Source organism: Conger conger, chromosome 2 (genome assembly GCF_963514075.1).
Source record: "Conger conger chromosome 2, fConCon1.1, whole genome shotgun sequence".
NCBI lineage: Eukaryota > Metazoa > Chordata > Actinopteri > Anguilliformes > Congridae > Conger > Conger conger.
Window position 1 is genome coordinate 46,641,184 of NC_083761.1, and position 25,676 is coordinate 46,666,859.

The 25,676-nt window shown below is 42.0% G+C and overlaps 1 protein-coding gene across 1 annotated transcript; it reads right to left on the reverse strand.

Moving 5' to 3' along the window:
* Positions 1 to 21,486: 21,486 nt before the first annotated feature.
* On the reverse strand, positions 21,487 to 23,474 carry LOC133111336 (phenylethanolamine N-methyltransferase). The gene is made up of 3 exons (XM_061221574.1): positions 23,145 to 23,474; positions 22,575 to 22,782; positions 21,487 to 21,925 (listed from the first exon to the last, which is right to left on the reverse strand). The coding sequence occupies exons 1-3, from the start codon at positions 23,335 to 23,337 to the stop codon at positions 21,487 to 21,489; spliced, it is 840 nt and encodes a 279-aa protein (XP_061077558.1). The 5' UTR covers positions 23,338 to 23,474.
* Between the last annotated feature and the right edge of the window lie 2,202 nt (positions 23,475 to 25,676).

A 25,676-nucleotide genomic window follows, 5' to 3' on the forward strand; every position in this document is an offset into this window, starting at 1 on the left:
CCAGCGTCTGCCATCAGACCCCTCCAACTCATCCAGAATGCAGCAGCTCGTCTGGTCTTCAACCTTCCCAAATACTCACACGTCACCCCCCTGCTTACTTCCCTCCACTGGCTGCCTGTCATGGCTCGCATCAAATTCAAAACATTGGTGCTAGCCTTCCAAGCAGTTAAAGGGTCTTCCCCAGCTTATCTACAAAAAATCATCAGACCCTACACCCCTGCCAGACCTCTTCGTTCAGCCTCCACAGGCCGCTTGGCACCTCCCCCTCTCCGAACCTCCACATCACGCTCACGACTACTGTCTGTTCTGGCTCCACGGTGGTGGAACGAACTCCCCGTTGAGGTCAGAACTGTAGAATCTCTCCCCACCTTCAAGCGCAAGCTGAAGACACACCTCTTCAAGCAGCACCTCTCCCCATCCCTCCCTACCTCCCTGTGAACCTTAATTGTTGTCTCTGTGACTTGCTTTGTGTATCGGTATTTTTAGTTGGCTAGGTAAGCAGTGTTTGGATAGTTAACTTTGGTCACTTTTGCTCTGTTTGTTTGTTTCTTTGTTCTCAAAAAAAAAAAAAAAAAAAAAAAGGGCCCTCATCCTTATCTTTGTTGTACAGGTAGCAATTGAAATTGTACTTCCCTCTAGGGTCTTTCAGCGAACTTATCCCTGGTTATGGGTATGCACTTTGTTGTATGTCGCTCTGGATAAGAGCGTCTGCCAAATGCCAATAATGTGTATGTAATGTATATTTACAGGGCACTATTAAATAAGTAATTATTTTCAGTATAATGTTTTAGATCAGTCAGCTTAGCTCTCAGGGTCATGCTACATTACTTCAGATCAGTCTTATGAATACAGAACAGGGGAAAGCAGCTTCATAACGGGACACCTCAAAATTGGATCACCGAATGTGGAGGGTTCAAGAATGTATTCCGTTTTTCTTTGTGTTAGTGACCACTTTTTGTTACCTTTATCTTATCTTTGTGTGATTGTGATTCTTCTTTCTCTCTATTTTGTTCTGATACGATTTGTGCATTGTCATGTATCCCATGGCATTGCTGGAAAATAGAGCATTACTCACTTGGGCTTCCTTGGTTAAATGAAGGTTAAAATAAATAATGTGAACAAATTTCAAAGTGGAAAGATGTAGGGTTTCTTTAAAGATTTGCTTATACTGTCATTACACCATTTCTGTTATGATAGGCTGGCCTATATCCTGTCACAGCATGAATCAAACACATACATGAAAAAAAAGAAAAGAAAAGATACCTACTAATGATAATCCCATTGTAGCGGGGAACGTTTAAAATAATATTAGTAAAATGGTAGGGTACACGTGAAACTTCAATGAAAAGTATCAAGATGGGATTGAACCAATGATTGTCCACGCAGAAAACCGAGACATAATCACAGAGCCACTGTTAAGAACGAAAAATTGCAATGGGCCATTCATTTCAGAGGATTATTCGTAATGAGTATTAACAGTTCCTCCCTGGTTCCTCCCCCTTAGATCGAAACTACTGCCTGCTGTTATTTTCCTCACTTTACTGAGCTTCCTACAGTACTGAGCTGACTTTAGACATAAATTATCCAGGATTAAAAATTATTTGTAATGGCGGAAGATGTGGTCACAATTTTGTGGACAGGGACATTATTTTAGCTAGAGATAAATACATTTTGTTAATTTCGCTTTTTTCTGGTGGTGATTCTTGTTGTTTAGTTATTCACTTTTAAAACATGTTTACGAGCCAGCTATCTAGGTACGGGGATTGTTCTGTGATTGCCATCGGCTTGATATTTTTGTTATCAAGTTTGTGGTGAAGTTGCTTACGATGGATTGTCTAGATTGCTGCAATGTTAATGTAGCTAGCTAGCTAGTCAGCTTGCTTTTCTGGTCAGATTACCTGTGATCTGAAGTGGTCTGAACACACTATAATGTGTGAGGACTGCTGAAAATCCTTAATGTCTTCACCTGCATAACAAAGTGCAAAACTGTAGTAGTTCAGGTGAAAATCTTCGTTCCAATGTACTGCAAATCGCAATGTAGTATGGGGACTGTTTAAATTACACCACTTCCGGTTTATGTCACGCCCACTTCCGAGTACAAGTAACAGATAATTTAATTGGTTTACTGTATAAGAAAATGGATGCGAGTAATGCACTCCTCGCTCACCCCTAATATCTACATATGCTATATATACCAGAGATGGGGAGTCGAGTCAGCAACTTAGACTCGAGTCGCACTTGAGTCGCACATACAAGGACTCCAGACTCGACTTGGACTCGTCCAAAAATTACTTGAGACTCAACTCGGACTCGTCAATATGGACTCGTGAACAATAAGAGTCTGCCAAATGGCTTTGTGAAAATGACGAAGTGATTAATGTCACAGCCTATTATTATTTTTCTATTATTTATATGAAAGATATTGCTTAGTTAAAAAACACCCAACTTTGTTTTATGTGCCACACCGTGTGCCTCTTTGTTGCAATCATAGCAACACCCTACAATGTATTTCTTGCAGCAGAGCTTGCAAGATTACAGTTCCGCGTGTTGTGGCATTTAAATTTAAATTATTCAGGTTGAAACAAAATGGTTGCAACTAGCAAAATGTGGAGAATTAAAATAAAAGATGCCGGAGCAACCATGTCAAATTTCAACACGGGAAAGGTATGCCAGTTCACCAGCACCAGAGCTGATCACACCACTGTTCAGTTGCGTTAACATAACTTGGCTAAGCTGTTATGTTGGCCAAATGATGCGTTTCAGACTCAGTATAATGTTGGTGTCACCGTTTGATCAGCATATTTTCTTATTTTGTTGACTGCCAAGTTGTAGCGATGTTGGATTGCATTTCAAATGGTTGATCTTGAAAGGCTATGCAAGCTAGAGAACCACGAACATAAGGTAATGTTACAGTAACGTTAAAACAAACTTCTTCAAGTTGGCTTGAAAAGCCCCGTACATTTTCATTGTCAACGTTGCTCACACAATCAGCTGCAACCTTTCAGTATGCAAGATCGATATGCAAGCAGGACAGCAAGTGATTTTGAATGTCTTCTTAGGTGAAATTATGTACTCGTTGTATGGACATTGTTTGGTATTCCAGTGTCATACAACTATGAACTGTATTTTCGAGAGAGTTTGTTTGTAATTGACTTTAGCATTAAAAGCTACTGTACAACCCGAGTTTGGCATTCACTGTAGTTGCATGCAGTTTGGAAATAATTTATAATTTTACTTTGCAATTTTTTTTTTACTGGCATTCCTTAGGATTCGAGGTTTTTCTATAGCATAATGTCGATGTATTCCCAAAATCATAGCTCCCAATTTCTTGCATAAACAATATCTAGCCTCAGTTGATTTTTTTGAATGATTAAACTGTTAAAAATGCTTAACAGTTACCTTTCATTTAAGAATTTAAAAGTAAGAGCTTATTAATAAACCAATACTACAATGTGTTTCAAATTTCAACACTTATTCTTGGGTCACAGATGCAGATGAAGCCAGAGACTTGAGACTTGACTCGGACTTGCATTTGATGACTTGTGAACATCTCTGATATATGCACCCCATTTAAGTTGAGTATGTGGGCTTTCTGGTTCTTATTTGAATTGAATGTTGAAAATTGTTTTTATTGGTTGCTTTATTGTACCATTTTGCCAACCAACCCCCTTGCTATTACCTTTATAACTGAGACCTTAACCTTTCATTTGCTACTGGTTAGGATATATATTTTTTAAAGTCATATTACATTATTGGCATTTGCAAGACGCTCTTATCCAGAGCAACGTACAACAAAGTGCATACCCATAACCAGGGATAAGTGCGCTGAAAGACCCTAGAGGGAAGTACAATTTCAATTGCTACCCGTACAACAAAGATAAGGACCAGGGCCTATATATATATAATATTCACTCATTTCTTTCATAAAAACTAGCGATCAGATTTTTATGAAATTGTCAGGATTCATTTGAATGGCATGTTTGCCTTACCAAAAGATTTTTCCTGTACACTCAGTGAGCACTTTATTAGGTATTTATCAGAATAATTTTTTTGACTTCTACTGCTGTCACCTATCCATTTAGAGTTATGATGCGTTGGGTGTTCAGAGATGCTCTTCTGCATGCCACTGTAATGTGGGGTTATTTGCGTTACTGTCACTTTCCTGTCAGCTTTGACCAGTCTGGCCATTCTCCTCTGACGTCTCTCATTATCAAGGCGTGTTTGTCTGCAGAACTGCTGCTCACTGGAATTTTGTTTTGTTTTTTTGCTGCAAACTCTAGAGACTGGTGTGCGTGAAAATCCCCGGAGATCAGCAGTCTCTTAGAGACGCAAACCAACTGGCTAGAGTCATTCCAAAGTAAAAGTCACTTAGTTTTTTTCCCCCCATTCTGATGGTTGACGTGAATATTAACTGAAGCTCCTGACCCGTATCTACATGATTGTATGCATTGCACTCCTGCTACACAATTGGCTGATTAGATAATCGCAAGAATAATAGAATAATGAAGTAAAAATGTTCCTAATAAAGTGCTCGGTGAATGTATATTGGTGCCAGAAGGGCGAAATTACAAGACTGGAGATTCATGTTTTGAAAGCAAGTGTGGTTCAGACATTATCTAACAGAGGCACTATGGATGTCGCTGTCTTTTATAATTATGAATTACAAATGTAGTCTTTCCTCTGCTGGTTCAGAGTACCATCGAGACAGTTCTCTGTGACTCTTTTCGTTTTGTGCTCTTTTCTATTACAGCTTCCACAAGGTCACACTGCTGTCGGATTCTAATTAAAAGACTGTCATCTTCCCTCTAAAATATCCACACACAGACAAATACGCACACATGCGCACACACATATTTATGTGTGCACAACAAACACAGACCCATACACACACACAAACACACACACGTATACACACAGACACACACATGCATGTGCGCACACACACACATGCACAGACACACACACGTTAAACTCTCCCGTATTTTACAGTCTGACTCCTTTTGCTTGACTGCCTCTTGTCAGACTGATGGGCAGGGTGGCCTCCTTTAGGATTGAAATTTGAAAAGTTGAACTTTGCAAACCTGCAAGCCCTCCATCTGCCCCTGAGGATGGAGGATCTTATTTGAAAAACCGTGTTGGCCTTTTCCCCCTGAGGGGTTGTCATGTCTCCCGCTCGCTCGTTAGGAGGCATGGTGAGTTGCGGGGCCAACCAGTTTGGAACTCGCTCTGACACCATATTGACAGGGGCCGGACTTCCCCCCAGAGGGCAGTGGGCATCATTCCATTGATTTCCATCGCCTGTAATGAGCCGAAATAGACTGGGGCCGCATGCGACACAGGGGGACAGAGCAGCAAATAAATGCCTTGTTTGAAGGCCTGATTGTAAAGGAGAGAAAATAACTTGAGGGGAGTAAATGTGCTCGGCTGGAGAGTTGGGCTCAATCACAACATGCAATAGGTCATGCCACTACATACAGACCTTTATAGAAGGGTCAAAAGAGGATGATCACCATTTTGGCTCAAAAGCAGGCAGTTTCTCAGATGTAATGTCAAACGGCAGCGACTTCCTGGCCATGTTTAATGGATCGGTTCTACTTTTACTGGATTAATGGCTGGCGTGAGTTTGAGGGAAGCTGTTAATTGGCCCAAGTCTGCAGTGAGTGACACATGGCTCAGTTTCTTTAACAGTGCATCAGGGCTGGCTGTCACTCTCCCGGTTCTCATGGGGATCGACACAGGCAGGCATTAAGAGTTTTATCTCTCCCCCTGTCACTTCCCCATTTTTAAGTGGGAAAAAAAAGTCAGAGTCAAAGAGCAGCACATTCTCTCCCAGCCTCAACCCCCACACCACCAACCACACTGTCTTGACATTTAACTTGTCTGATTCCAAATTGGCTACCAATCATCAGACATACAGTGAAGGCAAGATACTCTCTTTCTGCCTCATTACACCCTAGCGTTAGCATGCACTTTTAATTTGGAATAACAGGAATAAGAACAACTTCTAGTCCAGATAGATACATTATGAAAAAAGAAGGGCACTAGTTCACTTTCCCTTGTGGATGAAATTAGCAAAGTAATAAAGTTTAGGTTGTGTGCCGAAATAATACATTTACAAATAGTTAACATGATATTCTTACAAGGTCTTACAAGGAAAGAAAAGTGCTTGCTTTGTAAAAGGAAAGTGACATTGGCACCAGGGACAGCTTATAGACATGGGTCAGTGTTGCTATAAACGAGAAGTACCACAATTAGCAGGAAAACATTTGCCAGACAAGATGTGAATAGAACAAACATCTTGAGGCTGTTGCCAACCAAATGATGCAGAAAATGGTGGAAATTACAGTAGCCAAGATATTACACATCTTTTTAAAGATACTGTATTTATTTATTCGGTAATAATGCTAGTAACAGTGTTGGGTATTTTTAATATGCTATTTCTTTGCCATTACTATATGACTGTGATGCCAATACAAATATTATAGCTGGGGTGCACATGTCCTCGTGAATTTGATCACATAAATGCTGTGATATTCACAGTGACCACGGTTTTCACAGGCAGACCCATTTGCCTTGGAGAGAAGACATGGGCTTGTAATGTCCCAGCAGGGGCAATGAACCAACCTGCTTGTCTGGAAACAGTGGCTGTAAAAACACCACAGTGGGAGGTGGGAACCCTCCCCCTTAAAGCTGTGCCGTGCTGAAGCATCATCCCTCCTCAGGAAGACGGGAGCCAGGTCATGCCAGCTCTCATTAAGCGCAGAGTGTCAGCCCACGTTTGCGCTGAGGTGACTGGCCACCCACCTCGAATGGGCTGGCTCCACACCCATTTTGGGAAGTCGTGGCGTAAGGTGTAGATAAACCAGAACAGCAGGAAAGGAAAAACATCATTCTCTATTTCAATGGGTTCTTTGGTAGCCTTTTGTTTGTTAATGATGTTAATGATGTTTCCCTCATAATACTGTGTCTACACAAACATGCACAGAAACATGCGAGAGAAGCATAGCGCTGCACCATGGTAATCTGGAAAAAACCTGCTTGGTTGCCTTGGAAATACGGATGAGTGTACATGCAATACTACCTATACTTCTAATGGGGATGGGGAATTAAAGTCAAAGGACACTGCTTTGAAACAATGATGCATATGTGATGAGGCAAACTACTTACAATTCCAGAATGTAAGTAGGAATCTCTCTCTTCATCATATGATATTACCCAAACTAAAACAATAACTAAATTTCCATACACAAGCGCACTGAAACCTGTATGGACACACATACTCATGCAGGCAGGCAGGCATGCATGCACGCACCCAAACACACACACACACACACACACACACACACACACCCATACATACACACATACAAAGGACCAGTGAAACCAAAAGTACCTAGTACTATATGTCACCATCACAGATACTGTACATTGATTATATGATTGCTTGCATAATATTTTCCCCTCATATTTATGAATGGGGTTCGAGTATACGCCATTCTTACATTGACTCTGCCAGGTAAACATAGATTTTTCAGTGATAACAATTTTCCACTGGTGGCTTGTCAAAGCCCTGCTCTGCTTTGATCACCAAAGGAAACGTCTTTACAGAGATGAAACCACAGGAAAAAAGGAATTCTTGCAGATAATTTTTTATCTGCGTTTGTGATCTCACCCCCTTGTCCTCTAATGAGCGGAGCCACGTACTGTACCTGTTGCCCACTGGATTCTTTCATCCGCTTCAACTCACTCACCATTGCTTGGCCTGCCCACGCAGTCACAGGGCTATTAAAAATAGAGCGGGTCCTTTCTGATTGGCCCGTGCTGCCTTGATTAATTACGCTGTTAAATGTTAGCGCAAGCAAGCGTGGGAGTGTGGCACTGCAGAGGAGTCTGTGGGAGGTGAGGAAGAACGTGCAGAGGAAGAGGGGTTAAAGAAAGCACAAGAGACGGTAAGCTGGGGAACTGAGGAGGGAACAAAGAATAAAAAGGAAAAATAAAGCAAGAGAATTAGAGGGGCATAGGGGACAGAGGGAAAAATAAGAGAAAAGCAAAGCAGGAATGGACACAGATTTCTATGATATGTCTGAACAGTGGTGTTAAAATCAATTGTTTGGTAGAGGCTTGTAACATGCATCGGAATATAATATTTTATGACCATTTACATATCCAGATGATAATTGGCCACACAGTTTCTATAGGAATCCACAAGTCTGATCATTGCAAAATCTTAAAAACCATAGAAACACTAACTCATTTAGCTCCTGAAATTATTAGCACAGTTTAATTTAAATTAAAATGTTGGAGTTCATGGATCTGATTCTCAGATGTTTAAGCTACACTGGGTTTTTATCATATTTACTCTCAGTGATCACTTTATTAGGTAGACCTATACACCAGCTTGTTAATGCAAATATTTAATCAGCCAATCATGTGGCAGCAACTAAATGCACAAAAGCATGAAGATGTGGTCAAGACGTTCAGCTATGTTTCAGACCAAATGTCAGAATGGTGAAGAAATGTGATCTCCTGGCATTTGTATGCACAATAGTTTTATGCACAAGAGTTTGCAGAGAATGGTGCAAATAACAAAAAACATCCAGGGAGCAGCAGTTCTGCGGGCGGAAACACATTGTTAATGAGAGAGGTCAGATTGGCCAAATTGGTCGAAGCAGACAGGAAGGTGACCTTAAGGCAAATAACCATGCATTACAACAGCAGTATGCAGAAGAGCGTCTCTGAACACTCAATACCTCAAGCCTCTAAGTGGATAGGCTACAGCAGCAAAGGTAATTGACTGTGGCAATTAAAACCAATTATCAACCAATGAGCTTGAATTACTGTACAGCTATACAATGTGTTGATACAGAGTGTCAGTCAAACCAGAATTTAAGGACTATAAGCACAGGCAGAGGGTGAGTCAACATGTCAGTGAGCCTTTTTCAATGATAGGAATGGATGCAGTCGTCTTGTAACAATGTTTTAACACAAAATTCTTACCTGATGTACCTTTAATACGTTTAAGAAATAAGTCTACCTAATAAAGTACTCACTGCATGTGCATTGATCTATGATAGAAGTTGATAAGCCCCTATTCTGGCATTACAGTGCAAAATAATATATTATATAAACTGTGTGTCAACTGTTGGGCAGGGGAACATATCCTATGTTGGGAAACAAAAAAATCAGACTTGAAATGGAGCTTTCTGGGAGTGTTTTGTACAGGAGGCTGTACAAACCATAAAAACAGGCCTTCCTTGCTCATGATTGAAGTTTGGGAAAATTAAACTTCTTTGTTTCATTTCAAATAGCTGAAATTGCTTTTGCAAGAAAATGGTGTTGACTGAAGGAGTGGAATACGGTATCAGTTGTGAGCAGGTTCTTGTTTCCAAGAATTAATGTATTTATTTTCAGTTATTACCTCGGTGCCACTTGCCTGTGAGACAATGAACAATTGCCAGAGCAGAGTGAATCTGGCAGATAACAAATATATTTAGTCGCTGTAGAGAGTCTGAAACAAAGTCATCAAAACCATGACGCACTACTGAAAAAAAGCTCTGAAGGACTGAAATCTTACCTTTATATCAAATCAAACAACATTTGACCATTCACACAAGAACATTGTTTACTGTGGCCTTGCCAGGAAGGAATTATTATCTTGAGGGGGGGAAGCAGGACCATTTCAGGGTAGGGCATGAGGCTGGGTTCTTTGCAATAAGATAATAGATGACCAATACACAAAGTAAAGCTGTCCAATAGCGGTATCTTCATCTATCGTGCATTCTGACTGGCATATGTTGACAAACCCTTTCCCTTCAAATATTTCACTTGTTCTTCTGCAATAGGAGACAAAGGGCAAATGACCAAAATAGTGGCGTAGCCAGGATAGTGCTGGATAATTATTTGATAAAAAACTGCATGATGTATGCCAGGTTATTATAAACCATTGATTCGGGTAATGTGGATCAAAAGGAAATGTCAAAAGGTGGGGTAGGTACAGAGTCTAGTGTGTGAGTTCATTGAATTAAATGTGGAGTATCTCAGAAAGAGCTGACTCCTGGGATTTTCACACACAGCAGTCTTTTCAGAGTTTACAGAGAATGGTGCCAAAAACATCCAGTGAGTGGCTGTTCTGTGGGTGAAAACACCTTGAAAATGAGAGAGGTCAGGGGAGAATGGCCAGACTAGTTCAAGCCACTGGTGTAACCACACATTACAACAGTGGTATGCAGAAGAGCATCTCTGAACATACAGTGGCACACTGAGGAGAGTAATGCTGGAGCACCGCTACGTGGCCAGGAAGTGGCTCCACCCCCCAGCCACTTAGGAGACAAGGAAACATGAATTGATGGAGGAACAAAGACAGCAAAACCTGCTCATTCACAGGGAATTGCTATGCATAGATGAAACAACCCCAAGCAAAAACCATTATATCACCAAGTTGACTGATGTCGAAACCTACCTACTTGCCTTTGAGCAAACAACCACACGGGAGGGGCGGCCCAAAGCAGAGTGGGCGGGTCTGCTGGCCCCATTTCTTACTGGTAAAGCCGTGCTGGCCTGTCATGACCTCCTATTAGAGCAAGCAAAGGAGTATTGGGAAATGACAAAGGAGATCTTAGCCAGGTATGGCTCTGTGGAAGAATTGGGCTCATCGCTTCCATAACTGGAACTATGACCCGAAAAATCCTGGCTACTGGCTGAGGAGACTGGTCTCACCCCCTGGGAATGCATGGTGATGGATAGATATTTGCGAGCTCTTCCTTATGAGACCAAAAAAATGACACCTCAAGACTATTGATGAACTGGTGGAGACAGTCGACACCCCAAAAAGAACCATGGACCTAATAAAGGCAGGTAAGGTGGTGAGAGAGGAGAGCTGACTGGTACAGAGGAGCCCTTCCACTTGAAAAATGGTAATCCCCCCCCAAAAGCAGTTCGCCCAAAGAGACCATTGTATGGGGATGAGTGTGGCAAAACGGCATATTGCTTGGAATTGCCTCGGGTGAGAAGAGTCCGCTCTAACTCAGGGGAGGAAGAAAAATTGTGTCGCATGATTACGTCATGTTAGGTACATGAGGGTGCCCCCGCACCTATAGTCATGTAATTCAGATCTCAGAAGAGAACGGCAAGACGCTCCAGGGGTAAGCAAACTTGTGATTCTGCATGAGGTGGAACAGCTCCAGATGTAGGTCTGCCACCCCCAGACAGACGGCCTGGTTGAGAGGTTCAATTGGACCCTGAATGGTATGCTCCGAGCCGCCATCAACAAAGAAGGAATGAATTGGGACCAATTGCTGCCATTCGTGAGGTCTCACAGGCGTCTACAGGTTTCTCCCCACCTGGCCAGGGAAGTCTAGGAGGAGCAGTCTAGTCCTCACTGAAGCCTCATTGAGCATGTGGAAGAACTCCAGGAAAGGATGAGAGTCATCAGGTCAATGGTGAGACTACATGACCTAAGCACAGGAGGCCCAACACAGGATCTACAACTGGACTGCTCAACCCCAGTAGTTCCAGGTTGGCGATACAGTGTGTGTGAGTGTGATGCAAGTTACCTTGAAGACTGAAATTTGTTGTGATAGAGAGAGTGTGTGTGTGTGTGTGTGTGTGCATTGAGTGGAGTGCCAGAGTGTGTCTGCTGCTGTTGTGATCGAACACATGCGTTTGCATTTGCTCATGACCTACGTTGGTCACGACCTTGTTGGCTGAAATTCCATCTGCCTGTATAGCTGAATCTACCTCCCTCTGTATAACATGGGCATAATAGGTCATGGGTATAGTAGTCAAGTATATGACTATATTGAGTATTATTGTAATCTGGCTGTGTGTAGTTAACTTTCAAAGAAGATACAGTAAATGCCTTGTAATATGTGGATGCTGTAAATAGTTTATTTCAGGAAAGATATAACCTTGAGGGTTTCCCTGTGAGCTGTGAGCATGGGGAGTGAGCCCCTCCCTCACATATGTGTCTGTCGGTAAACAGCAGATATAGGAGCAGACTACATGAAAAGTTCCAGGCTTGATGTAGCTCCTGGATAGCAGGAGGAAGAATAAGGTCAACATAGATAAGGGTCTAGTTTTTTCCTAGTCCTCCTGTGTTGTACATAAGGCACGGAGCACAAATATATCACTATTAGCTGATAATAACAGCAAATAAATAAAAGTACTTTTTGAAGTTCAACATATAAAGGCCTGTTTGGAAGCACTCATCCACAATTACCATAATAACTGACAATAAGGGTCCCCTAAGGATGAAAAGGGTAATGCCTCTAGGGTGGCCTGTAGTGTAGTGGTTAAGGTAAATACTGGGACCCGCAAGGTCAGTGGTTCTAATCCCCGTGTAGCCAACATAAGATCCACACAGCCATTGGGCCCTTGAGCAAGGCCCTTAACCCTGCATTGCTCCAGGGGGGGATTGTCTCCTGCTTAGTGTAATCAACTGTACGTCGCTCTGGATGAGAGCGTCTGCCAAATGCCAATAATGTAATGTAATGCTGGTAGAAATATGGAGGTAAGTAAGCGGGGTTTGAGGCTCCAGCAGAGAAGGGGTTAGAGCCCCCATTAATAGGTGAAGTTTGAGAAATTAAAGACCAGAGTCTTGTATTTGTGGTGTTATATGTTTTTCTAACATAGCAGAGAGCAAGTCAAGCTCAGTCAGACAGTAAGAGTAAGTCAGGCTCTGACATAGAAGCATGGCATTTTAATTTGCCTCAGGAGGGAGAGTCAAAATACTGTAACATTCTGGAAATTATGCTGAAGGACAGGTGGGCTCTTAGAAGCTCACCTGAAGACAGGAGGACTTTTCTAGATAAATAGAGAGTGCGAAGCATAAACATGATTATGGAGTGACGCAGAACAGGCCAGTTGGTGTTCCAAAACAATGGCGCACTCACAGCATTAACAATACCCTATCAAACTGGATGCAGTAAAAGAGATTGTTTGTCAGCTAGAGGAGCAGGGGACACAGTTGTCACAGGGGTTTCATAAGTCACCAACTATGTTCCATCGGTCAATGGCGAGGGCCTTGAGTAATGTAGAATTGGCACTGATCAATTGGCACTCTGTCTGCAATATGTTGCTGACCTGTTCATTGCATTCCCAGATGAGAGCACACATCTTACAGCACTCATAGGAGTCTTCCACCTACTGGAGAAGGCGGGGTTTAAGGCAAACCCAGGTAGGCTGGTAATATACTGTACCTGGGTCACCTGATCTGTCAGGGTCAGAAAGCAAAGACCCAGGACAGAAGAGGCTAACATGTGTAGGCCCATGGATGTGAGGGTGGTGAGGCAACTGCTCGGGCTAATGAACTCTTGTCGGAACTTTGTTGCTGACTTCTTTTGCTCAAGAGAGGGGTTCCTCCCTTACAGGCAATTGAATGGGGGCCAGAGCAGGAGGAAGCCTTGAAGGACTGGCCCTGGGAATTCCAGATGGGGAAACATGAGACCAGTAGCCTGCCTATAAAACATGAGACAAGTAGCCTGCCTATAAACACGGCAGGACTTAACTGCAGGCCTGCCATGATGCCTGCAGGCTCTTGTCAGCTGGGCAGTGGAGGCTGCAGTGTCCATTGTGTTGAGAGGTGAGATTACGAATCACACAAAATACACTCTCATTGAATTGTTAAACTCTGGACGGTTGTTTTCTGATATGTGTCAAAGTGGGAGGCTAGCCGAACTGCGGGTTTGGTTAGGAACCACATGTCAAGCATCAATCACTTGGACCCCACAACAATGTACTAATCAAAGTCTGTGTAATAAATGTACTGTTGTTTATGTTGTAACCATGGTTCAAGGGAAGAGTTGGGAGAAAGCATTAACTTACGGGGCTCATGTGCGGGCTGTAAGGGGGGAGGGGACTCCTTAGTACATAAAAAACAGACTGCTGCACGAGCAGGCCCCGTAGCGTTCAAATAGGTAAACAACACACATGCAAAAACATGTAGGGGTTATACACAGTGGGATTTACATCAATGTAAAAACTGACGAGATATACTGGGACATTCTGTCCTGAACAGGTGTGGGTTTTTGTCGCATATCGTAACTACCATTAAGCACGACTTAGAGAGAAGGTTACCACATGTTGTATCACATTAAGATTATTGTCTTAATCACCTACTGGATTTGGGGAGAGAGATATGGCTTAGAGGAAAGGTTTATTCTTGCTGCATGTCGTAGCTATTTACCGGTAAGCACAACTTAGAGGTAAGGTTACCGCATGTTGTTTTAGACTGTCTTAATCATCTACCAGATTCGGGGAGAATAATTATTTTTAATGAGTTCTTCTGTCACTTTTCGGGTATATGTTACTTTCTCCCATGCCTGTGGGGTTTTACAAATAGAGGGCTGTCTGTCCTGCTGGAGAATTTGTTTTGCTTGGTTTTTCGTTTTTATAAACTAAAACAATTAAATTAAACTGTCTGCAAAAGCACCAAGAGAGCACGCCACTGCAGAAGGTAGAACGATTGGGCTGGCCCTGCTGAGAATAAGGGGGCCATCTTCCAACAGAGGTGAGTCACCTGTGGAAATGGAGGTTGCTGTCCTGTGCCAATTTGTTTTCCTTTCCTTTGATTCTCTTTTTCCATTAGGCCAACAGCACGTTAGGATATTCTTTCCTATGGTAGGAAATTCTCTCATTGAGTATAGTCAGGCCCATTGCAGTTAGGCCTGTAATGTTTCTGATTTTAGTCTGTTAGTCTATTTGTCATTCTTGTTATTTATTATTATATATATCTGGTTATCTGCCTTCCATTACAGTTCATTGCATTTGTCTTCCCCTGTTATGTCTGTGTCTGTAAGTTTCTGAGCCCTAGCCACTCCCCTGTCTGCACGCTGCACTATTCGGGTGGTTTTTATGGGTTTCAATGATTCCTTCTCAGCCTCGCCTTTTCTTACTTTTTCTTGCTTTTTGCGCAAGTTCATGTTATAGATAGCACTAATTTACTAATAACAACTAACATATATATTGTACATGACTAATTATATTAACGCAAACACTGTCTGTCTACCTAATTAACTGACAGTCACTAGTTTTGGGTAAATTAGATTTAATCACGTAAACTAACATACTAACAATATCTCCAGTTTCGATTCTGCTCTGTAACTCCGCCTCTCTGTTCTATCACCAGTTATTTGCTTTGATTCAGCAAAGTGTTCGCACCTGCCTCCTGCTATCACTACTCTTAACTCTGTGCAGTTGTCTACTCCCTAATCCAGAGCCGTTTGTATTACATGTGTGTCTGTGTATCCAGTCCGCGTTTTTGTTTCCCCCCTTGTAATTGTATTACTACCCATTCATGTTCCTCACCTGTTGTTTATTCGTATAGACCTCCTCACTCCCATGCCATGCCTAGTATGTCACTTCCCTTCATGTATTTAAATCCCAGTCTCTGCTAGAAACTTTGTCAGAACGTTGATCAATGTTTAGAGCCTAATTCCTTGTACGCCTGTTTATTTGAGATAGCTGAAAGACACCCCTTTGCCTGTATTTTTTTAGTTTGCCTGGCCCCTTTGATTATTTGATTTTTGACATTCATTTTCGTCAACTTTGTGTTTGCCTAGCCCTTTCGTACCTCAGATCTCTAATTTCCTGGTTTGCCACTTTTCTTTTTGCATCTCAATTTGGCACCTTGTCTTGTGATCTCTTGGCTACTGACTTGGACTGAATAGACAACGTTTTTGGATACTCCTTGGTCTGCTTTTGGGTCTCCGGGATGATACGTAACAAGGTCAGCATAATATAGGCTCAATTTTCCAGCTAAAGAGGGAATTCCTAACAATGAGCTACAGCAGGAGAAGGCCACAGTGGGTTTCACTCCTGTCAGTTAAGAACAGGAAGATGAGGCTATATGTGGGTGGGCACAGGCTCACCAAAATGGGACAGTAAAGAAATACAGCCAGTTCCTGACACTTTCCTTACAGAAATCCCGTATCAGCCAATAGGAAACAGGTACTGGTACCCAGGTGTGAATTTTTCCCTCTCAACCAATTGAATATTCACCAACTGAATGACTGACATCCGTACATTTGCACAAAATTATGTCAGTGTTGGTTGATCCAATCAGGGAACTCTGTGATATGGGACAGACATAACATGTAACCACAGAAACCAATATGGTGACCTGTGTACTTCACCTCTCAATTTCCCCATAGATTATAATGGAGAAGCGTGTACCAAACCAAGGGATTTACAATACTATTTCCCACCCAGTTATATTCATAGCATTGGCAAAGATGAGGCTTCAAGCAATTCAAAAATATATTCAAATTGCTCTGCCATTGAAATGTTTTAATTACGCCATTATTCCTGGCCAATGGCTTGTGTACATATTTATATGTAGTTATTAGTTATACGTAGGGTCACATTTTAAGTATGTGTGTAAGATGTAACTTAATAATGATTTACATTACAACTAGGATTAGTTCTTGCTTATTCGCAGCTGGTACAGCCAGCCCCAGGCCTTGCAGAGCATCACCAGGGAAGACACCCAGCGTCTCAGGATGTCTGTGTAGCATGCTTCAGGCAGTCATTGAATGCAAAGGATTTGCAACCAAGTATCACAAATTTAAGATTATGTTAATTTGACTAATTATTTTGTAATTCCTACACGGATCAGCCAATATGTAATGTTGGATGTAAATATGCTGAAATGAAAGCTGACAGTCTGCTCATTATTCTCATATTCGTTGTTTCATTTCCTCCTCCCAGTCCAATAGAACAGAGCCAAAACAAAATAAATTATGTCACTGTCCAAATACTTACGGACTACACTGTGAGTGCATTCGCATGTGTGTATGTCTTCAGAGACACCATGGTTATCCACATTAATGAAAAGGTGAATTTCCCTGGAAGATAAATTGATTGTACTTCAGGGTAAATCTCTTTAGAAATCTTTATTTTCAAAGCTCATTTATACATTGCATTTTTTGAAATAATTCCAAGCTCTTACGACTCTGCTCTCCTCCTCCAGCTGACATTAAAAGGTCAACTTGACATGGTTAAATATAGGGAGAGAGCAGAAATGAAATGTCTATTTTAATAATCGTTATTTTTAAACGTCAATATTTTATTGCATAATGAAGTACAAATGTCTGTGCAGTCTTTGTTACGAAAAGAGAACAAACAGTTAATGACATTTAGTTTTCTGTATGCAGTTGTGCGTTCACCTACTCATTTAATCTCATTTAACATTTTACCTCACTTCTTTCACTTTTCACAGAACATGCTGAATATGTGTTCTCTAAGAAACCATATGAAAATTGTGTACCAATTTTCTTCTGAGAATTTGTCTGTTCTTTAAATGATGGGGCTATTATTAATTTGATTGAGAATTAGTTCACATAGTTTTGAAAATGATCTTCCCATCAAAATATCATTATATTCTAGTATCTCCTACTGAGAAGACAACATGTCAAAATTAATCTATTTGAAATCTGTTTTCATTATATGAATATATTCATAAGCACATGTTTACAGAGCATTTTATTCTTAGTAACTGTAAGAAAACAACAAAATGCAGTTGTCCCTAATTATTGTATATGTAACATACACTCAGTGAGCACTTTATTAGGTAGACCTGTACACTAGCTTGTTAATATTTAATATTATATTCAAATATTTAATCAGCCAAAGATGTGGCAGCAACTAAACGCATAAAAGAATGCAGACATGGTCAAGAGATTCAGCTGTTTTTCAGACCAAATGCCAGAATGGGGAAGAAATGTGATCTAAGTGACTTTGATCGTGGAATGATTTTTGGTGCCAGACAGGGTGGTTTGAGTATCTCAGAAACTGCTGATCTCCTGGGACATTCTCTAGAGTTAGCAGAGAATGGTTCGAAAAACTAAAAACATCCTGTGAGCAGATGTTCTGCGGGCAGAAATGTGTTGTTATTGAGAGAGGTCAGAGGAGAAGGGCCAGATTGGTTGAAGCTGACAGGAAGGTGACGGTAACGCAAAAAAACCACACATTACAACAATGGTAGGCAGAAGAGCATCTCTGAATACACAATGCACCAAACCTGTAAATGGTTAGGCTAAGTCTAAAAATAGGTCCAATAAATACCTCATAAAGTGCTCACTGAGTGTATTATTATATATTTTACATTGATTCTGAGATAAATCCTTTATAGTGCCATCTAGGGGCAATGCTATTTTACTGCAGAACATCAAGCGTCCTAATTTTATAATTGAGCCCTGGTTGCATATATTAATCTCTGTTCAAGCTATCGATGTATGTCATTGAGCTCATGTTTCATCTCAAGGATTGTCTCTATTTGGAAGGCAGTTTCCTGCTGGGCTGTTCCGGCTATAATTGCTGCCTTGGCGTATTTACCCTCTAAGCCTCCAATTACTTTTGATTTTGATTTATTTTTCAGTTTGCCAGAAAGCTTGAAACTGGCAGTGACTGTGATTTTTTTTCTTCATGAAGAACATGTTTCAATTGACTCTTTATTAAGCAGAATAGATGTTTTGAGCTTTGTGCTATTAATCATAAAAAACTATGCTTTAAGTTAAATGTTTGCATTTGCTGAAAGCCTCAAAAGACAGGAAATTAAATTGATCCCTAACCTTTATGGAGAGCCCTAACATCAGCCTGCTCTCCATCAAGGTATCAGCACAGATCTCTGACAACATGCTACAGCCATGTATAATGTATACTGTATGTCAAAGAACATGTGCTCACGACTGGGAAGATTGTTTTAAATTCAAACCACTCAAAGTATTCATAATCAGAGTAGTCCACCGTAAATTGTCTTGGCAATTTTGCATATAAAGTTAGAGGCATATACTTATTTTACACTTTTCTAAAGCATGCTTTATTTCTAACATGTCCAATGTGACCACATATCTTCTATCACTCTTTCAAAGCTTGCCCACAAACTGTCAGTACGTAGCATACAATTTTTTAACTTGTGTGATTAATTGATAGATCCTGCAATAAAGTGTATATTGTAGAGTATAGAGTGTATATTGCTATGATCTCATTCATAAACACTCACTGAGCACTTTATTAGGAACACTAATGCTAGGTAGGGCCTCCCTTTGCTCTCAAAACAGCCTCAATTCTTTGTGGCATGGCTTCCATAAGATGTTGAAAATATTCCTTTGAAATTCTGTTCCATGTTGACATGATTTCATCATGCAATTTCTTCAGATATTTCAGCTACACATTGATGCTGTGAATCTCCCGTTCTACCACATCCCAAAGGTGCTCTACTGGATTCAGATCCGGTGACGGGGAAGGCCACTGAATAACATGTCATGTTCATGAAACCAGATTGAGACAACTTTTGCTTTGTGATATGGTGCATTATCATGCTGGAAGTAGCCATTAGATATTGAGGGTGAGATATTGAGGTTCAAAGCTCATGTATTATATGCTATTTATAATGGATGTGCCAACCAATGCAAACATATAGTGAGTGCTCACTATAATGTCATCTGCAATTAATTATGGTATATTTCACTCACAAAACTCGGAAACTCCACATTCTGAAAGGGACCTTCACATGAGTGTGTGGCTGGATCTGTGTGTGGATCTGTTTATGGGTCTGTCTGCAGTCCAAATGTTGCTAATAACAATTAGCACACAAACTGCTTTGGGGTCATCATGATTGACACCAGCAAAGAATAGCTTTTTTTTAATGGCTACTCCACCCGCTCTTGCCCTGCAGGTACGCATGCATACTCAATGCAGTACACGTTAGCCTGAGAAGCTATCAAGCAGGCACATTTCCGCATTGTCTGTTGGTTCCAGTAATGAGATTACCTTGCCAGAGGCCTCAGGCACCATTGAGAGAATGTTGCGGGTACTTTATTAGAAAAGCTGATTCCTTTAACGCTCGAAGCATCTACCTGTTTGAACTTTAATGGTGACTCCGAGCTCTGAGGCGTATTCTGTTCTGAACAGAACTACACTTGATTAAGCAATACACTATTCAGAGACCTATACAGCCCTTCCCACTGAGGGCTCATAACCTACCAGTTTTATCAGAGAACTTACTCTTGGGGGATTGGACAGCGTTTTGCTTTCATAATTGGGACTGCACTATTTTATCAAACGTAATTCTCAGATTCAGAGATAGAGAATGCCACAGTGAGTAATTAAAAGAAAGAGATTTTAATATATTGCCATTTTACGCACATACACAATCCTCAATGGACAAGATAACCGGTTTATTTCGATTGAAGGTTTGACCGTTTTAGCACATTGCTGTCATTTTAACCTGATGGGCTGCGTGCACTTTATGACGAAAACCAAAGCGATAAGTCTCTGCTTGGCAGAGTGTAATAATAATATATTTTTGAAAATAAATGTATGCCTGGTGTGAATGAAATAAAAAGGCAGGTGTTAAACGATTGCACCACGCAAGCCAGCAGTGAAAAGGGTACGAGAGTAGTGGGGGAGAATAATGGGTTGTCACAGTCTATGCGAGTTCATTTCTCCCACCCTCAGCTCAGTACACACTTACAGTGGGGTTCAGAGCACCGCACAGAGTACTTCTTCTGTTTGAGATAAGCCATCTGCAGATGGCAGTCAAATGGGATCTGAAGCCATTTTACTCAATTATTCTTTGCTGTCTTCTTTACATTAAATTCCCACTCTGGTTTACACCCAAATACAGAGCAATCGCACATTTTTGTTCTAATATGGAAAATATGCATTTTTCAACCGCCAATGATATCAGTTGTTGCTACTTCAGATACCCAATTTCTTCACATATTGTATAACATGCTAACAAATTATAAATAAATAGCAAATATTTATATGAAATTGGAACAAATTAACACATATTTGACATATAGCAGAGAGAATATTGATAGATTACTATAAAGTGGTAAACACAGTGCTACTTTTACACAGTTGTGAGTTCACATATTTTACTGCATATTTCCAATATTCTGCTTCCTATATTCAACCTCTTGAGATCAGTTTTTTTAAAGACGTGCCTAACATTACATTACGCCATTCAAAAACATGTCATACTATGTTGGATCAGTTAGCACTAATTACCCGGGAGAACAGAAAACCAGGCCTGGATTTGGATTTAAGGGCCAAAGTTGATGATCCTTGCTTTTGTCATTACACTATGGGGTCTAATCTTGGCTAATTGTCCAAAAGGGGGCAGCAACACATGTTTCATGGGACAGGACAAACAAACATACAATATGAAAGCTTTGGAACACACTGATTGAAGAGGCTATTTATATATTGGATGAAAATGAAATTACAGTTTACATATATTAAATTTTGTCTCCTTGGCAGTCTCTCTCTCTCTTTCTCTCCCTCTATCACCCTCTCTATCATCCCTTCCTCTCATTATCTCCCTATTTTTCTGACTCTACCACCCTCTCTTTTCTCTCACTATCATCCCTTTCTCTCTCTCATTCTCTCTGTCTCTCCCTCTCTCTCTCTCTCTCTCTCTCTCTCTCTCTCCCTCCCCCCCTTCCACCACCCTGCTCCCCCCCCCCCGCCCAAACCCCACCGTTACATTTTCTTGGCCTTCACGAAGAAGATCCCGCTGACGTCGTCCACCCCCACCCTCATGTCCGGGGGCAAGGTGTAGGTGCTGAGGTGGATCAGGGCGTAGCCGTTCTCCCGGAGGCTGGTGCAGACCTGGGCCTCGTCCAGAGGCACCACGGGGATGCGGACCCCCGGCCCCGCCATGTAGTAGCTCTCCCCCAGGGCCCCGATGAGGAGCAGGTGGCCCCCGGGCTTCAGCAGGCCCGACATGTGGCCCAGAGCCCGCGTGAAGGAGGCCAGGTCCGGGCTCACGCTCTCCAGGCAGAAGGAGGACACCAGGCAGTCGGCTCCAGGGGTCGGCAGAGCGCCGAGCGGAAGGGGCAGAGGCTGGTGCACGTCGATGGGCAGGATCTCCGTGACTACAGAGCGTAGGCGCGTTGCCTTCTCCTGCCACGCCGAGGGACTGACGGGAAGAGTGGGACAGGGGGGTGTGGGTGGGAGGCGTAACTACAAATTAATTTATCGGGCACAGAAATTTGCTTTGCGATATTTCACACCTCCACTCTGAATTGCGAATTAAGAAGGACGTACAGTATATCAATGAACACTGAAATGCTTCAGCTGCCATCTGAGTAAACTGTAAAGATTACATTTTTATAAATCATTTATTACATACGTGTCATCTTTCCATCACTGATATTATTAATGGAATATACAGTAAGAATACAACTGCCTGAATTTAATACGAGGTTTATGCAAACCGTATAATGTTCGGATAACATTTTTTATGTGCATCAGCATTTTGATTGATATTGTTTTGGACTGGTTATGTAATTGTTTACCTTACATATTCAGTTTCCACAGCAGGAAGAGATTGAGAGGAACAGAAAAGGGCAAAGAGTTTTTTTGAGAGAGACAATTTTGAAGATTTATATTGAAAAGCAGTAGGCAATTACCTGATAATAATGAATAGAACGGAAAATAATACTCGGCATAAGCAGAAAGTAGGAATTGCTGTATGTTTGCCCCATGGCTCTTCCAATCAATGTGCGTGGGTTGTGTGTGTGTCTATATTTGGGTTTAGGGTACCCAGCGCTCCCAGAATGTCTCACCTGCGCCCCTCTAGCTTGCAGACATGCTTCAGGTAGGGGGTCCAGTCGAAACTGCCCTCCTCCTCCCTCAGCCAGCGCCTCAGCTCCCTGCGGTTCACATCCAGGAAGTCGGTCAGCACCACCCGACCAAAGAGCTCACAGCCGCTCAGGACCTGGTACAGGGTGGGACCCGACCCCACGTCCACCAGCGTCTCTCCGCCCACGTCGCCTTGGAGAGAAGGAGAGAGAAGTTTTGACAGCTCACCAAAACTCGCAATGCCTTAGGGAACGCTCTCAAAACAGGAAAAGAATATATTTATGAAACTAGCCATAACAGAAATAAACTGGAACAGGCCAAGTAAGGTTACAAAGTTGCACAGAATGAATACATGTCTCACAACACATACATTATGGAACAGGACAAACTGAGACAAAATGCAGTATGAAACCTTGGGAACACACTGATTGAAGAGTTTATTTATAGGTTTGATGAAAATGAAATTGCAGTTTACATCTAAAAGCTTCCCACTTTCCCTGTTTCCTTGGCAGTGTCTCTCACAAACACGCACACATACACACAGAAAGTCTCACCTTCTGTAAAAGCTCTATGCAGGCAGCCCAATTTCCAAGGCACGATGCTGTCAGCGCGGCTGAAGTCTGCGCGAGGAGGGGTGTAGTTGTACTGCAGGTACGCTTTGGGGTTGAACTCCTGGTAGCAGTGCGCCATCGCTGCCACGCCATCCACTACACCTTGATCTTTGCCCTTCGCTCTTCCTCCGTCCATCTCTCCCTCTTCCTTTTCCCTCTGCCGGTCAGAACTCTGCCGCACCTTTCTGCCTTGCCCTCCGCTTTATAGCGTAGCTAGTTAGCGAAAAAGTATGCCTGTTTTTTTTGCGTCTGTTTGTCTCTCTGTCACCCTTTCAGGGCACGTTTCATTGTGTAAGAAGGCAGCGGCGTGCGGCAGTCCCTATTTATACCTGCGTGGTGATTATGAGTGTTTTGTGGGCTGTCTTGCTCCAGATTCCCCTCCTTTTCCATCCTTATCAGCGGAGATAGCGATCCCCTTTCAGACTGTGCGACTACCTGATAGCACTCAGGCCTAGTGTGTCCCCAGCCCCGGGCACTGATGCCATCTGTGACAGAGGGCTTTCTCAACCTAGACATCCACTAATGGACATGCTACAGGGCCTGACTCCTGCTCCCATCCCTCTATCTTTCTCAAACCTAACTCTACGATTTATTGTCCTGGTGGTGCCTCAGCGAGCGTTTCTCTAAAGCCCCCCCCCCCCGCCACCGCCTGTCACCATACTCTCTCGACTGCGGCTTCGCATCGTGCTGATGGCCTGAGCGGAGGTTTCACACAGGAGCTGGCTGACACCAGGAACAGAGTGTGCTTCAAGTTCTCTTCCAATCAAGTGCACCACTGAGTTAATCAAAGCTGCAGCGAGTAGTAGATTAGAACCCTGGGGACGCCATAAGAAGTCCACTACACCAGAAGATACTCAAATCTGGCCTTAAAGGTCATCGATGTACACTCACCGAGCACTTTATTAGGAACATTTTTACTTTATTACACCTATGTTTAATGCCATTAAGCAATCAGCCCATTGTGTGGCAGCAGTGCAATGCAATGCAAACTTCAGGTAATGTTCACATCAGACACACAGAATGGTAGAAAATGTGATCTAAGTGACTTTGACTGTGGGGTGATTGTTGGTGGCAGACAGGATGGTTTGAGTATCTCAGAAACTGCTGATCTCCTGGGATTTTCACACACATAGACTCTAGAGTGCAAAGAATGGTGCAAAAAACAAACAAACAAACAAACAAAAAACCAGTGAGCAGCAGTCCTGCAGACAGAAAAGCCTTGTTAATGAGAGACGTCCGAGGAGAATGGCCAGAATGGTCAAAACTGACAGGAAGGTGACAGTAACGCAAATAATCACACATTGCAACAGTGGTATGCGGAAGAGCATCTCTGAACATACAACACATCATAACTCTTAAGTGGATAGTCTAGAGCAGTATAAGTCTAATAAATACTTAATAAAGTCCTCACTGAGTGTATGTTTGCCCTCTGCTCTCTAATCAGGGAATGATTCTGGCCTGGGACCCTCGGTGAGCGATACTTCTGGTCAAACAGTGACATTAGTGGAACAGTTAAATATCAATGTGAAAGGAAAACCAGTACACTGCAAAAAAATAACCTTGTCTTAACAACATTTTTTAGTCTTGTAATAACACTAAAGATGTTTTGACTTTCTTTGAAGTTACTGTTTGTTTGTGCGAAATGAAAAGTGAAATGTTGTTATCCCGTTGGCAAATCTTGAAATGAGTCATTTAAACTGTCTTTCCTCATTGGATACACACACACAGTAATGTGCAAAAGTATTAGGCACCTGTATAACATTCTGTACAGATGAGATTCTTCAATGATTCAATGAAAGGTCCTAAATAAACATACTATACATTTTACATTACATTTTAGTAATTTGGCAGAATAGTTAAAAACTGAATCAAATCAAATTATGATTATTATTTTTGAAATAATCTTATCTGTGCAGAATGTTACAGGTGCCTAAGACTTTTGCACAGTAGTATATATATATATATATTTTTGGACCCCCTCGAAAACAAGATGGCTCATCTCTAGGGGTTATCCATTAATAAATTTGAAATTTGAAATTTGAAATATATACAGGGGCGGCACGGATGGTGCAGTGGGTAGCACTGCCGCCTCACAGCATGGAGGTCCTGGGTTCGAATCCCCCGTCGGCCAGGGCCTCTCTGTGCGGAGTTTGCATGTTCTCCCCGTGTCTGCGTGGGTTTCCTCCGGGTGCTCCGGTTTCCTCCCAGAGTCCAAAGACATGCAGGTTAGGCCGATTGGAGAGTCTAAATTGCCCGTAGGCATGAGTGTGTGAGTGAATGGTGCGTGTGCCCTGCGATGGACTGACGACCTGTCCAGGGTGTATTCCTGCCTTTCGCCAAATGTATGCTGGGATAGGCTCCAGCCCCCCTGCGACCCTGATCAGGATAAGCGGGTTCAGATAATGGATGGATGGATGGAAATATATGCATATATATTTCTTTTTCATTGGAAATATTTAGCATATTTATTTTTAT